Source organism: Oncorhynchus mykiss, chromosome 8 (assembly GCF_057628025.1).
Source record: "Oncorhynchus mykiss isolate SJ-2025 chromosome 8, ASM5762802v1, whole genome shotgun sequence".
In the NCBI taxonomy this organism is placed as follows: domain Eukaryota; kingdom Metazoa; phylum Chordata; class Actinopteri; order Salmoniformes; family Salmonidae; genus Oncorhynchus; species Oncorhynchus mykiss.
In genome coordinates this window covers 23,387,407-23,404,079 of record NC_143029.1, presented here as the reverse complement: position 1 = coordinate 23,404,079, position 16,673 = coordinate 23,387,407, and the positions used below count along the sequence as shown (strand labels likewise).

The window sequence follows — 16,673 nt, the reverse complement described above, 5'->3', positions numbered from 1 at the left end:
CCATGATGGATGCGTTTCTTTTACTTAAGGTGTTCTTGTGTCAGAGATCAAACAACAAACCAAAAAGCAAAGCATCAGTGAGATCAGGCATTTGTGGCAGTCAATAGAGAGCATAACGGACAGAGGCACTAATTACCTAAATAAAGCTAACACTGTCCCACAAACATCCAGTCAGAGGGTAAGTGGTCAACACGACGACGCAAGCGCTTAGCTGTCGCTGTCCTCATCCGTCAGCGTAAAGCCACACAGCCTACCGGAGGGAAATACCCTAAACAAGTGCGCTATATAGTTTATCATATGGGATAATAAAACTATACAATTTCATAATAGACTCGTTTTTATTAAATTCAAACATAAGCACTAAGCACATATGCTATAACTAGAATAGCCTACAACTACATTAACTAGATGAGTGGTTTGAATTTGAATCCGTTGTACGCACAAACTGAGAATAACAGTAGCCTAGACTTCATTGATTATGTACATTCTCAATGGCACATTGGCATTTAAGGCAGGTTTTTCTGTGATAGGATTACACCTACGAGATTTCTAGTCCTTATCATGTAATTAAAAACACTTTAAAATACAACTCACAGCCATACCCATTTCCATTGGCACTGTAGACTGCGCTGCATAGATGGACAGTGACGGATAGATAGAGTTAGCATTGAATGACTTCATTCATATTAATCAGTCATGGCAAAGTACTGTGAATATTTCATAATTACAAATGAGATTTTCCGATTGTATTAACTTGGAAATACTCAATGTGCCTCTCTCTCTCTCTCTATCTATCTATCTATCTATCTATCTATCTATCTATCTATCTATCTATCTATCTATCTATCTATCTATCTATCTATCTATCTATCTATCTATCTATCTATCTATCTATCTATCTATCTATCTATCTATCTATCTATCTATCTATCTATCTATCTATCTATCTATCTATCTATCTATCTATCGCTGTCTTATCACTTAAAATTGGCATTGACATTCGCCTTTCTTTCGGCTTTTATTTAACCGCTGTGTGGGGAATACTCCTGATTACGTATTTATTGGATTTGTACCTCCACTCACTTCCCCTGGCGGATGGTGACTCAAATAACGACATCATACAGCCCCTACAGATAAGGGCTGGCTGACAATGAAATACCTGTGCAGGAGATCAATATCCCGCTCAGTTTGAGAGGTTTCCGTTTCGAAAAATGACATTGGATTTTCCTTAGTAGACTCAAAGAACAGTTCATCCTACTTCACAAATGTTTTCAAGCACAGCTTTCTGAACGTGAAATGGGTATTTGGTGGTGCTTGTTTAATTAATGAAATCCAGTATAACCTATTAGTTGATTCCGTTTATAGTCAATCAAATTACCACTATGAAATAGTATGTGAGTAACCTTGACAATGGTACACATCATATGCAAAACTGGTGTGAGTAATTTTCCGTCATCGGTGCTGTATGCGTGTTGAAAAAGTGCCTCCTTCTTTTGCGCGCCAGTCAGTGTGGCTTCAGTCGTGCGTTTTAGCACCCCGGCCGTTTCAGCACTTTGTTGGAGGGACAGCTCCCGCGCCTCAGACCTGCTTTGGCAGATGGTCAACATCTTCCGTGCCATTTCAGCAAAGTGATCATTGTACAAATCCCCGAGTAGCAATGGACGACATTTTAGATAACTTATCTTTTACGGGACATTCTGTCTTTTATAACTTTACTGATGATTGGATACCTGATGGAAGGGAAACTATTGATTTTATTATACGATGTGTCATACCGACTGTGTATATTCTGATCATAACGATTGGGTTGTTGGGGAACATTACCTTGGTTAAGATTTTTATCACCAACAGTGCAATGAGGAGCGTCCCCAACATATTTATTTCGAGTTTGGCAGCTGGGGATCTTTTGCTTTTGGTCACTTGTGTTCCAGTGGACGCATTCAGATACTTCTTTGAGGAGTGGATCTTCGGTGTTGTGGCTTGTAAACTAATTCCGGTCATTCAACTCACCTCAGTCGGAGTCTCAGTGTTCACTCTCACGGCTCTCAGCGCTGACAGGTAAGATCAATAGTAGATGAATGGGAAGTATTCTTATTGCCAATATTATTGTTATGTATACCTAATTGCAAATGTTAAGAATAATTAACATATGTAATTCATAATGATTCATCAATTGTTATGATTATTTTTATTGACAACACAAGTTTTATCATAATTCAATGCTGTGTAAATGTCACTGACAAATCTGTGGATATTTTGATTGACAAACCAAGTGTGGCCTCAGAAATGTTTAAAAGGAATAAAATAGTGTACACCTGCTGGTTGTATTGACTTCAATAAGCCTGATTTGTGTTATATTGTTTTATTCTGGAGAGACACGGTTAGAATGGCCATTTATCTTCCCTGGAAGTAGCAGCATGAATGCTGAGATTAGAAAAAAATGGCACTGTACATTTGTCAAATCACAAGAATAAGAGTATTTTGAGTTTATTTCCAAAACACTATATCCACACATTTTTCACAGTTGTGTTTTTTCAACATAAATGATTGCTTATGAGTACCTTCTTGTGTGTGCAAAATATTACTTCATAGATTTTAGGTGTGTATTAAATGTTTTTTCTTCTAACAAATGCTATATATCTATCTATTCTTTAGCTGGAATGGAATGTTCATATGCTGAATATGTATCTGTGATATGTGGTTGTCTCAACTAGCTATCTTAAGATGAATGCACTAACTCTAAGTCGTTCTGTGTCTGCTAAATTACTAAAATGTCGAATGTTAATGTTTTACATACATATCTCATATTACTGTATTTATATATTTTTTTATATATTTTTATATTGATTTCACAAATATATCAATTGTACAGTTCTTTATAAAAAAATGTAGTTTTTTGTTACATTTGACAGTGTAAAACCTAGCAGTACTACTTATTTCTCTGAGAGTGAGGCAGATATACTGCGTTTAGCAAAAAAACATGTTTATTTGTCTCGCAAATACCTGTATGTCATTAAACAACCCCATGCTATGATTAGATAGTGAAAAACACAAAAATCTCTTTCAGAAGTTCTTTAAACATTTCAGAAAATGTACACTACCAGTCAAAAGTTTTAGAACACCTACTCATTCAAGGTTTTATTTTTTAAATAAAAAAAAAAAAACTATTTTCAACATTGTAGAATAAGAGTGATACATCACAGCTATGAAATAACACATCTAATCATGTAGTAACCAGAAAAGTGTTAAACAAATAAAAATCAATTTTATATTTGACATTCTTCAAATAGCCACCCTTTGACTTGATGACAGCTTTGCACAGTCTTGGAATTCTCTCAACCAGCTTCATGAGGTAGTCACCTGGAATGCATTTCAATTAACATGTGTGCCTTCTTAAAAGTTCATTTGTGGTATTTCTTTCCTTCTTAATGCATTTGAGCTAATTGTGTTGCGCCAAGGTAGAGGGTGTATACAGAAGACAGCCCTGTTTGGTCAAATACCAAGTCCATATTATGGCAAGAACAGCTCAAATAAGCAAAAAGAAATGACAGTCCATCATTACTTTAAGACATGAAGATCAGTCAATATGGAACATTTCAAGAACCTTTTAAGTTTCTTCAAGAGCAGTCGCAAAAATCATCAAGCGCTATGATGAAACTGGCTCTCATGAGGCCTGCCACAGGAATGGATGACCCGTAGTTACCTCTACTGCAAAGGATAAGTTCATTAGAGTTACCAGCCTCAGAAATTGCAGCCCAAATAAATGCTTCACAGAGTTCAAGTAACAGACACATCTCAACATCAACTGTTCAGAGGAGACTGTGTGAATCAGGCCTTCATGGTCGAATTGCACAATAATAAGAAGAGACTTGTTTGGTCCAAGAAACACGAGCAATGGACATTAAAAGGTGGAAATTTGTCCTGTGGTCTGGAGTCCAAATTGGAGACTTTTGGTTCCAACCGCCGTGTCTTTGTGAGATGCGGTGTGGGTGAATGGATGATCTCTGCATGTGTATTTCCCACCGTAAAGCATGGAGGAGGGGGTGTTATCGTGTCGGGGTGTTTTGCTTGTGACACTTTTTGTGATTGATTTAGAATTCAAGGCACACTTAACCAGTATGGCTACCACCGCATTCTGCAGTGATATGCCATCCCATCTGGTTTAGGCTTAGTGGGACTATCATTTGTTTTCAACAGGACAATGACCCAACACACCTCCACAATGTGTATGGGCTATTTTACCAAGAGGGAGAGTGATGGAGTGCTGCATCAGATATCCTGACCTCTACAATCCCCTGACGTCAAACAAATTGAGATGGTTTGGGATGAGTCGGGACCGCAGAGTGAAGGAAAAGCAGCCAACAAGTGCTCAGCATATATGGGAACTCCTTCAAAACTGTTGGAAAAGCATTCCAGGTTAAGCTGGTTGAGAGAATGCCAAGAGTGTGCAAAGCTTTCATCAAGGCAAAGCGTGGCTTGGATTTGTTGAATACTTTTTTTTTGGTTACTACATGATTCCATATGTGTAATTTCATAGTTTTGATGTCGTCAATGTAGAAAATAGTAAAAATAAAGAAAAACCCCTGTAGGTGTTGTAAAACCTTTGACTGTTAGTGTATATATAGTGTTTTGAAAATAAGCTCTTCATGTTGTGTTCCATAAAGAATGAGGGTGGCAAGCCCAGTTCAGTTGTATTCAGTTATCATCAGGCATTCAGGAGGAGTCATACAGAATAATCTGCACAGTGCATAATTTACTGTCTGAGTGTGTATGATTAAAAGGGCAACCATGCCTGAATCTGTGTTTGGGACCTTAATTTGACCTAGCAGACCATCCCCCCCCCCCCCCCCATACCCTCACCAAGACCACTGATGCTTGGAGACAGCGACCTTCTCAAGTTACCATTCTATATCCCTACAAATAACCTGTCTTCTGGTATTAAGAGCTCCTACCTCAGCTAAAAGTTAACTAGTGTCATGAAAATACCTGGTCTGACTCAGGTCTAGACATCAATATGAAAGTATAAATGTTTTATTATCATATTAAAGTCCATGGGATTCTCTGATATAAATAATACCCATTGTGCATGGCATTATAGCAGTCCCAAAAAATGGTACAGTGCTTTCTAATGACCCTTTTTATGACACAGAACGTAATATAGAGCTCTATCAGTTGGCGGAAAAGTTTTGCTATGTCAATTGTCACTGGAGATGACCATGACTTTTGGCCATCCCTGTCACTAGGGGCCATATGGTGAGATTGCAGTCTACAGCTGTTCTCTCTATGGTTTCCCTAGTCCAATTCAGCATGTCATTTTGTGCTGAAGAACAATGATAATACGCCATTTGTATGCTTACTCGATGTGAGGGCTTAAATCATTTTATCTTGATAGCACTCACCTGGGCAATGCTCCCAAGCATGAAAACACAATAAAGTGGGATTACTGTGGTTTGTTCATGTAAATTCAGACAATAACCCATCCTTGTTTCTTTCTGGTGCGGTATCAATGTGTCCATTTTCTTTGCTTGTCTGTTGCTGCCTGAGGCAGCGTGGTCTATGACTATGGGGGATTTCTACACGGGCAGAGGGCAGCCGAGGCTGCTGGAACAGCACAGTCAAGGGCAGTGTACAAACCTCCAACTGCCAATCGAGATTCTCCTCCGGACCAGACATTTCAACAGCAGAAATATCGTTAGAAAACAGTCAGGATGTAACGAGATTCGTCTTCCTCTGACGAGGAGTATGAAGGATCGGACCAATATGCAGCGTGGTACGTGTCCATGTTGATATTTATTAACAGAGAACACCAAAAACAAAATAACAAGGAGAACGAACGAAAACGAAACAGTTCTGTCTGGTGAAGACACAGAGACAGAAAACAATCACCCACAACTAAAATGGGGAAAACAGGCTACCTAAGTATGATTCTCAATCAGAGACAACGAACGACACCTGCCTCTGATTGAGAACCATACCAGGCCAAACACATAAATACTACATAGAAAACGGAACATAGACTACCCACCCCAACTCACGCCCTGACCAAACTAACACAAAGACATAATAAAGGAACTAAGGTCAGAACGTGACAGTACTCCCCCCTAAAGGTGCGGACTCCGGCCGCAAAACCTGAACCTATAGGGGAGGGTCTGGGTGGGCGTCTGTCCGCGGTGGCGGCTCTGGCACGGGACGTGGACCCCGATCCACCATAGTCTTTGCCCGCTTCAGTGGCGCCTTTAGAGTGGCGACCCTCGCCGCCGACCTCGGACTGGGGACCCTTGCAGCGTGTCCCGAATAGATGGGAGACTCCGGCAGCGTCGAAGTGAAGGACGGCTCTGGCAGCTCCTGACTGATGGGCGGCTCTGGCAGCTTGGAGGAGGCATGGTGCCGGATGGACCGGGCTGTGGAGGAGCACTGGAGCCCTGGTGCGCAGCCTTGGCACCACTCCTCCCGGCTGGATCACCATTTTAGCCCGGACCATCCAGAGTGCAGGCACAGGTTGAACCAGGCTGTGGGTGAGCACTGGAGATCTGGTGCATACCACTCCCTTAGGCTCAATACCCACATTTACCCGGCACGGGAGGAGCGCAGGCATAGAACGCACTGCACCCTCCCAGCGCCTCGGAGAAACACCACGCAGAGCAGGCGCAGGATACCTGTACCGGAGACCAAACACACTGGACTGGCACAACACGGCCTGGCTGGATGCCCACTCTCGCATGGCACTTGCGGGGGGCTGGCCTATAGCCCACCGGGCTATGAGCACGTACTGGCGACACCGTGCGCTTGACAGCATAACACGGTGCCTGACCAGTACTGCGCTTCTTCCGGGAAGCACAAGGAGTGGGCTCAGGTCTCCAACCTGACTCTGCCACATGTGCCCCCCCAAAAACATTTTGCCGTGCTACCTCCTCATATCGCCGCCGCTCAGCTTTCGCTGCCTCCAGCTCTGCCTTGGGGCGGCGATATTCCCCAGCCTGTGCCCAGGGTCCCTTTCCGTCCAAAATCTCCTCCCATGTCCAGGAGTCCAGCACCCTCTGCTCCTGGTTACCACGCTGCTTGGTCCGGTTGTGGTGGGTGATTCTGTAACGAGATTCGTCTTCCTCTGACGAGGAGAGACAACAAACGACACCTGCCTCTGATTGAGAACCATACCAGGCCAAACACATAAATACTACATTGAAAAAAGAACATAGACTACCCACCCCAACTCACGCCCTGACCAAACTACACAAAGACATAATAAAGGAACTAAGGTCAGAAAGTGACACAGGATGTGGAAAATCTTCTAGCATTGGAGCAACAAATCTCTTTATGCCCAAAAGAGCGAACATCCTCTGTTGCACCCGCCTTTCCTATATTTCTCCCCATTGTTTAACTTAGCTGAACTTCTGCTATTCTATACACATAACACTGAGTGTTGATTTACATGGGAGATCAGGCCAAAGTCTAACCTATACATTTGTTTTATTGATCAGCTTGTAAACATTTGGGTTTATATTAATGTTTAGATGCACTTTGGCAGCAGTGCAGAAACACATTGTTGTTTCAGTTAAATCTTTCAAATTTAATTTACGGGCAATTATTGGAACCCTTGATCTCAATCGAAGGATATCATTATTTTGGGTGTGTTACGGTCAGGACATTCATTCGTTAGCTAGTGCAATCATCATGCACTCCATAGATCTTTCATGTGTATGTAAAATATCCCCTCTAACACTCCAGAAAGCTTCTATTCGGTACTCATGGACTCAGAAATGCCTTGTCTTTGTCAAAGCCTCCTAAAGTTAATTAGATTAATTAAATATAATCACATAATTGACATTTGATTTTAGACAAGGAAATTAGAACAGTAAGGACAGCTGGCCATTTAATCCCATTTGCATGGAAAAGACTGCTTTGAATCTAATTTCATTATTAATATGAAAATGTCAGTAAAGGCTTTCCATTAACGTTAATTAGTTTTATCTACAATAATGCTTCACTGAGGTTGAAAAAGGTTTGGAGAGTCTGAAAAAGGTTTTGTGAGTCTATTATCAATGTGTGAGTTGCAGTGAACCAACAAATAATTAATGATCATATCTGTCTATCACTGCCTCTGAGTGTCATGTCTGTCCTGATCCTGGAGTTTTGCTGTAGCCTTTGACACCAAGATGAAGCAGCATTACATTTTTTGGTCTGGTGTTGTTGTGTTTTCAGGTACAAAGCCATAGTGAATCCTATGGACATCCAGACATCCAGTGCTGTGTTCTGGACGTGTCTGAAAGCTGTGTCCATCTGGGTGATCTCTGTCCTGCTGGCGGTGCCCGAGGCCATCTTCTCCCAGGTAGTACACATCCAGGACAAGAACGTGACCTTCACCGCCTGTGTGCCCTATCCCCTCTCCAACGAGATGCATCCCAAGATCCACTCTGTCCTCATATTCCTGGTGTACTTCCTGATTCCCCTGTGGATCATCTCTGTGTACTACTACCACATCGCCAGGACGCTGGTCAAGAGTGCTCACGACATGCCTGGGGAGATCAGTGAGCACACTAAAAGACAGGTAGGTAACAACAACAACATCCTGTTACTGCCTGTATATCAAACAAGCCACGAATGAGGTTTGACTGTTACAGTAATGGTTATCAGGAATGGCATATTAAGAACATTAGGTAACTTGATGGATCCATTTGAATTGGAAATGTGGAATATCTCATTCCATGCTTTTAGGGTACAACACATCTGTTGTTTGATAATACGGGTGTAGGGAGCATACATCGCATTCGGGAAGGATTCAGACCCCTTGACTTTTTCCACATTTTATTACGTTACAGGCTTATTCTAAGATTGATGAAGTAATTTGTCCCCCTCATCAATCTAAACACAATGGCCCATAATAACATAGTGACAACAGGTTTTTAGAAATTTTTGCAAATGTATTAAAAAACAAATAAAAAAAATACCGTATTTACATAAGTATTCAGACCCTTTGCTATGAGACTCGAAATTGAGCTCAGGTGCATCCTGTTTCCATTGATCATCCCTGAGATGATTCTACAACGTGAGTTTAGTCTACCTGTGCTAAATTCAATTGATTGGACACAATTTGGAAAGGCACACACCTGTCTATATAAGGTCACACAGTTGACAGTGCATGTCAATGCAAAAACCAAGCCATGAGGTGGAAGGAATTGTCCATGAGCTCTGAGACAGGATTGTGTCGAGGCACAGATCTGGGGAAGGGTACCAAAGAATTTCTGCAGTATTGAAGGTCCCCAAGAACGCAGTGGCCTCCATCATTCTTAAATGGAAGAAGTTTGGAACCACCAACCAACCACCATGGCTGTCTGGCCAAACTGAGGGGAGAAAGGCCTTGGTCAGTGAGGTGACCAAGAACCTGATGGTCACTCCAGAGTTCTTCTGAGAAGATGTGAAAACCTTCCATAAGGACAACCATCTCTGCAGCACTCCACCAATCAGGCCTTTATGTCAGGGTAGGCAGATGGGTCTGAATACTTTCCGAAGGCACTGTATGTAGGTCACATGAACCTTGGTGCTTGTTACATGAAATCCAGTAACCAGGTTTCCTGAAAAAGACCAAAACATTATTGCATGTTATAGTGCATATTAGGCTAGAGTGCACATTTGAATTCAACGAAACTGAACAGTATCGCATGTTTTCTCGCTACACAGGATTTGTTTTATTTTTGACATAACCCCGGAACCCCAGTTACAGGTTTTAATGTGAAGAGGCTCCGGGTTTTAATGCAGACATTTCCATTTGTAGTCAAATACACCAAGTAAATATTTTAAATGTTGTAAAGGGCAAGTGGAGGACCATGTCAAGATGTATCACTGATCGTTGCATGGATGCCTGAGCTTTACTGTCTACAGAGGTAATACATTATAGATCAGGGGAAGGAGGAAGTCAATTCTAAATGTAAGCAATGATCTGGTCAGGTACATTCATTTGAGCGTCCATTGACCAAATAACATTAAATCGGACGCTGCTTTGCTTTAATATTTCATAAAAGGTTAAGAACTTCTAACTAGTCATCAGACAAATCCAGATCAGTACCCAACCAAGAGCATGAGTAAACATATATAGTCCTATACCAAAACCCATACCCAGCTTCCAATCAATGAGAACCTGACTCAGACCTGACCTGAATCTAAGTCATAATATATTCAAGTAGGTGCTTGTTGACACTGGCCAATGTGAGGCTATTATCAATAATGAGCAATGCATAGTAAACATTATTGATGAGTGGTGCTGGAAGGCCTCCATGTGTCGTCTTATTCCCAGCTGTGAGGCAATAAGAGACCCGAGACCCAGCTATCCTCTACAGTAGATACCCAGTGAATCTGGTATAAATCTGTGCGACACATGAAAATACGAGAAGCCTGGAGGATGACCAAATCATAGAACCTTCAAATGCCCATTAGCTTTTACTGTCTCTACCTCAAAGTAATCCCCGGCACTATATCCCCACTAATCAAAGTTATTGTCTCCAGATTTGTTTCTGTGCATTTGTATTTCAAATCAAATTAAAGGACTTAATCATTTGGGCGAGCAATTAAAATAGAAGAACAACACAGACTATTGACGCTGTGGTTGTGTACATCTCCTATTAGACAGGGCCAGGGGGATTGGGCTGCAGAGGCTCAAGTCTCATTTAGAGGAAAACTCTGATAGCATCTGTCTCTACTGATAGGCATTTAAAGGTATTTAACACTAATTATATGACAAGTTGCATTAGCCTGATGAAAGACGGGAGAGAGAGAGAGAGAGAGAGAGAGAGAGAGAGAGAGAGAGAGAGAGATTTGCAGACCCTAAACACATGATTCTGGTAATTGTTTGAGACATTATTGGTTGAATCCCTATCTATCATGTCTAACAGACATGCATTTCGGAAAGACAGTTTCTATTCATGGCTTTATGAAAAGCTATAGTAACAGTGGTCTTAAAGGGAAACTTCACAATTTTTCAACTTCCTATTCATCATCTCCAGCACCACCCCAACATCAACATGTGTGAAAATTGTGCGTTTCTGTTTTGTAGAAGAAAGATGCAGGAAAATAAGTCTTTCCAATGATGTCATCGGTGTGAATCGTGTGATTTTGACCATTTGTGAGTGTGCATTGCTTACTAATTGTCTACTAATTGGTTGATGATGTCATTGGAAACAGTTACCTTTCTCGAAACTTTTTACTACAGAACAAAGAAACACGTATTTTCACATATGTTGATGTTGGGGTAGTGCTGGACATGATGAACTGCTGTACGGTACATTTTCCATAAAGGCCGTAGAAAATAGGCTTTCCGATTATCATCTAATCTGTATTTATTTTAAATCACTTTGGAATAGAGTATGGTCCCTACAATGGTGTTTGCAGATTTACAATTGAATATGAACAATGACACCGTCCAGGCAGACACTGCTAGTAAATATGATTTCAGACGTGATATGTATGACCGTAAACATACAGTCCAACCATCTCCCTATGCCAGGGGTGTCATTGTGCTGTTATGATATGCAACAATCGCTCTGGAAGAATTCATTTGGCATGCTTTCTACACAAAAGTAGGCTAACACACAAAACACAGTGACAGCATAATCAAGACAATATTAGTTAAGCCTCCTGTATTTAGAACTATGGCCTTGGCTACAGTCTGTTAACTTTCCCCGGCACACAGTTCCATGCATAACACTCTCCTTGTCGGCTGGAGAAGTTAATAATAGGAATAGTTTATAATTCATACCCCACACTTCTTGCAGAGACCAGCAAATACAACAGTGAATAACATATTGTGGCGTGATAACAACAATGTAGAGGATGACATGTTTGACTATGAAAGATTGTTGATACTGGGCCGAATCATAAGCAAAGTTATTTCATTTGGACCTCCATATCAATATAAACCATCTCTACTGTCTAACTAACCAGACGTAACAGCTTGCTATTGACTAAGATTCTAATACATTTCCGAATAATGTCTGAAGTCCAGTTCATATAGAGTGCTGATCAGAAGAAAAGTTGCTGACAAGTTAGTGGATTGTTCAGGTTTTTGTTGAGGAACCTAAAAGGATTGTGGGCAGAGTGTCAGCATCACGTCTTGACAGCTGGCTGCCATTGAATGGCGAGCTAAATCATGACAATTACCCAGGATATAAAACCAACCCAGTCTTGCGTTTCAGAGCTCAATCTCCTGTTCACTTCACTGATGGTTCAAATAGGATGACAGCAGTACTCAGAAGCTGTTATCTGTGCTGTTTGTCAGACACTCTATGGGATGACATGTTGATTGGACTGGACCTTCTTGTTTGACATTTCTGCTCATACGATAAAAGGTTATGACAGTACAGACATCTTTGACCCTTCTGAAGAGTGCTGACTGCAGGGCACTTAAAGTACTGGTGGCTCTTGTTTGTTCATACTTGATTGGTGTCTGGTACATACTGTATTGATACTAAAGGACAATAGCCATACTACTTGTAGCCTGTAGCCTGTAGCCTGTGCACTATTATTCAAAATACAGAAGAGAGTGATTTGGACACATTTGATTATTTATTATTTATTTGGACACACTGTATTCTGTAATCCTTCTAGAGGGAAGCCTTCAGTATTTTGTATTCTCTAGTCGTTCTGGAGGGAGGCCTTCTGTATTTTGTATTCTCTAGTCGTTCTGGAGGGAGGCCTTCTGTATTTTGTATTCTCTAGTCGTTCTGGAGGGAGGCCTTCTGTATTTTGTATTCTCTAGTCGTTCTGGAGGGAGGCCTTCTGTATTTTGTATTCTCTAGTCGTTCTGGAGGGAGGCCTTCTGTATTTTGTATTCTCTAGTCGTTCTGGAGGGAGGCCTTCTGTATTTTGTATTCTCTAGTCGTTCTGGAGGGAGGCCTTCTGTGTTTTGTATTCTCTAGTCGTTCTGGAGGGAGGCCTTCTGTATTTTGTATTCTCTAGTCGTTCTGGAGGGAGGCCTTCTGTATTTTGTATTCTCTAGTCGTTCTGGAGGGAGGCCTTCTGTATTTTGTATTCTCTAGTCGTTCTGGAGGGAGGCCTTCTGTATTTTGTATTCTCTAGTCATTCTGGAGGGAGGCCTTCTGTATTTTGTATTCTCTAGTCGTTCTGGAGGGAGGCCTTCTGTATTTTGTATTCTCTAGTCGTTCTGGAGGGAGGCCTTCTGTATTTTGTATTCTCTAGTCGTTCTGGAGGGAGGCCTTCTGTATTTTGTATTCTCTAGTCATTCTGGAGGGAGGCCTTCTGTATTTTGTATTCTGTAATCCTTCTGGAAGATTGACATGGCTTTATGTTATATACTATGTATTTTCAAACACTGCATGTCTTTTTTTTCTTTTCCAAGATGGAGACGAGAAAGCGGCTTGCCAAAATTGTTCTGGTGTTCGTGGGCCTCTTCGCTCTCTGTTGGTTCCCCAACCACGTCTTGTACATGTACCGCTCCTTCAACTACCGTCAGATCGACTCCTCCCTGACCCACCTCATCATCACCCTGCTGGCCCGGGTGTTAAGTTTCTCCAGCTCCTGTGTCAACCCGTTTGCCCTCTACCTGCTGAGCGAGAGCTTCCGCAGGCACTTCAACAGCTCACTGCACTGCAAGAAGAAGCCCCACCACGAGCGCAACACCAGCTACCTGCAGAGCACCTCAGCCATAAGAATGACCTCCATCAAGAAGACCACCCCTACAGTCATCAATGGACATGGCAACAGGCAGGAGGTCTCTCTGTAGGTTTAGGAGGGGTAGGAGTGGCACCGAAAAAAATATAATGTGCAAAACTTTACAAGGTGGACTATTCTGAAAAGGACATGCATGTGTGCTCAACAGAAAATGCTTGGCTTGAAGCCGCCTTGTCTATACATTTCCCACAATGCTACATATTGCTGCAGATGAGATGGTCACATATGAACTGAAAGTATTGAACTGAACATGTTTGTCAACAAATCTGCCGTAAATACTGGTATCCACAATGTTCCACTTTTCATGTTTTTTGGTCAATCTGATGCATGTATCATTTCACAGAGTTTGCATAGATATATTGTATGCTGTCTGTGACACATACTAACCAGACTCCAAACCTAAAGAGCAGGCAATTGCTTTTACGACAGGAAATCTGTCCATGCACTTAAAAACAACATTATAATGGCTCCCAAGGGGGCACGGGAGTTAAGGGTAATTTCAACAAAAATCATAATGTCCCTTTAAGTAATTATTTCCCTCAAACATCTGCCTGAAAGTGGATAGAAGTGCCAACGCATACAGAGGGGACCACAGGAAATGTATGCTGGAAATGAAACCAACATTTACCAAGTGTTGATGGGAACCTGCATGCCACTATTTCAGGACCACTAGATGATAAACACCATACACATGTGTTCATGAGATATATATTCACTTTGATAATGCCATTTCCTGTGCTATGTTTGAATGTTTATCATCAGATGCTCAATGTGACACCAATGTTTGCTGTTTTGTTAAGTAAAACGTGTCCCAGTACGTTGAACTTCAAATGCTGCAACAGTGCTGTAGATTGTTTGTATAATATTGTGTTGTTATTTTGCAAACTTTGACCATTCCATGCACAGCATAGCTTCATTGAACATGTAAAGGAATAAGCTCTAAGAATAGTGTGCTTTCTGAACATGATTAATCATGCTCAATTACAGTCAATTACATTTAAAGACATGCTTTGGAAACTAGTAAGTATTTTTAAACCTTTGGGCTGGATGTGTCAATGTGTTCATTCATAAATAATCTATGAGCAGAATTACTGTCTGACCTCAATAAGCCACGAAATCCCTCATTTGAAAGCGACTGTTTTCTGTAAACTGTAGGCTCCATTTTCCTACATTTACCCCCACGTGGGCAAGCTCCGTAGCAATTTGAGTTCAGTCAATGAGTTTCAGCCCTTTGCCATTTGAGTGACAGTTAGCAACGCGCACACACAGTAGAGTAAGAGATAGAGAGCAATGACGTGTAGCACATATCTGTACACTTGTGACGGAGTATGCAATATTCGGGGGGACCCTTTTTGGCTCCTGAGTGCTACTTTTAGAACTACTGGCTAAGAAGTATACAAAAGTACCAGATAATATCTTTAATTACACTTATCACTCAGGAGATCATGATTACTGGATTAAACCAGCTAACACTTTACACATTAACGTCCTCAATCAAATCTCTTCCTCTTAAACAGAAAATCGGACATTTTTTAAACCAAATCAATCTGTTCAATAGGCTGCATTTACATAGGCAGCCCAATTTGAGTCTTTTGCTCAATTATTGCCAAAAGAGCTGAACTGATGTGGAAAAAGATTAGAATTGGGCTGCCTAAATGCAGCCTTAAGTGACATTTCCTGATACACTGATCTCAAGTGATAAGTCAACAGGTACCTCACTGAAAAGAGATCTGTGTCTGAGTCTACAAGCTGAGTCTACAAGCTATTTTCTATCGTCTGTCCCCTTTTCAGTACCATGGAAATATATCTGTGTTATTCTACCCTAGTTCTCGACTCCTTAATCTTTTGTGATACCTTGAAACACTATGTACAATGTACAATGAAAAATGAATTTTGTGTTTGAAATTCTTCATCATATAAAAGACCCCGTCGCTATCAACGCAATGTGATACTACGCCCACCTCCTAATTTCTGTGGATTTACAATGTTTGTTGAACTGGAACGGGATCCTCCAAGGCTCCTGCTGTTTGTCTGTGTGATAATATATCCACAGCATGTAATACCATCACAACAAATGTGAAAGTATGTCATGTTAAATGTGCCAGGTGAAATTGTCTGTGAACAATTGTAATGTTATGATATGTATGCTTTCATTCAAATTTGTTCTGCTTATGAATTACATATTATTTATGGAATATTGCTATTTGACATGCAAATATATACTTTGTGTTGCTATTACATTATTACATATAATATAAATGTGATGCAATTAATAAATTCTACTCACAAGATTTAGCCTGTTGGGTCTGTGGTGTCCATAGATGTTTGTCTGTATGCATATTTCACATTCCTCCCCAACATGCATTAGTCTTATTTATTCAGGACCATGCCAATGATAAGGTGAGCAACCTGTCTTTCATCATTTCAGAGAGCGCATGCAGTCAGACAAGAGAGACATAGCAGAGATAATGGATTTGTTGTAAATAAAACACTCTTTTTAAAGGGGGCTTTATCTCCATCTACCAGGCCTGATTTGGTTTGAAATCGCAGTGGTTCATCTTGTTTTCATTTCCTTCATCGTTTTCTGAATAGGGTGATTCCCAGTGCAAACACGGTGGGCTTATAGCCATAGGAGGTGGGAGGTCGATGTCCTGATACATGAATATACTGTATGTCTGCACTGATAGAAGTAGAGGGAAATATATAGAAACCTGAAGTCTCGCGTTGCCATACCTCCAAAATCACGTCGTTGTCATGCCTCCCTTGGAGGTCGGGAAAATGTTGTATTGCAAAAACGTTTCAAGAACCCTCCCCGCAGATTAGTGCAAATCCAGGACGTCCCTACACTAAATCCTACCCGTACCTTTACCCTTAGCCTTACCCTTACCCTTACCCTAACTTTAACTTTAACTTTAACCTTAACCCTTACCTAACCCTAACCTTAATCCTTACCGTAACCATTTTAAATGTCAACTTCAGTGGGGTAATGTCAGAGT

At 41.1% G+C, this 16,673-nt stretch overlaps 1 protein-coding gene across 1 annotated transcript; it reads left to right on the top strand.

The window, feature by feature from the left end:
• The first annotated feature begins 1,571 nt into the window (after positions 1 to 1,571).
• On the top strand, positions 1,572 to 15,954 carry LOC110529622 (neuromedin-B receptor). Its single transcript, XM_021611982.3, has 3 exons — positions 1,572 to 2,058; positions 8,200 to 8,545; positions 13,346 to 15,954. Exons 1-3 carry the CDS (start codon positions 1,658 to 1,660, stop codon positions 13,727 to 13,729), a joined length of 1,131 nt encoding a protein of 376 aa, XP_021467657.3. The 5' UTR covers positions 1,572 to 1,657; the 3' UTR covers positions 13,730 to 15,954.
• The last annotated feature ends 719 nt before the right edge of the window (positions 15,955 to 16,673 follow it).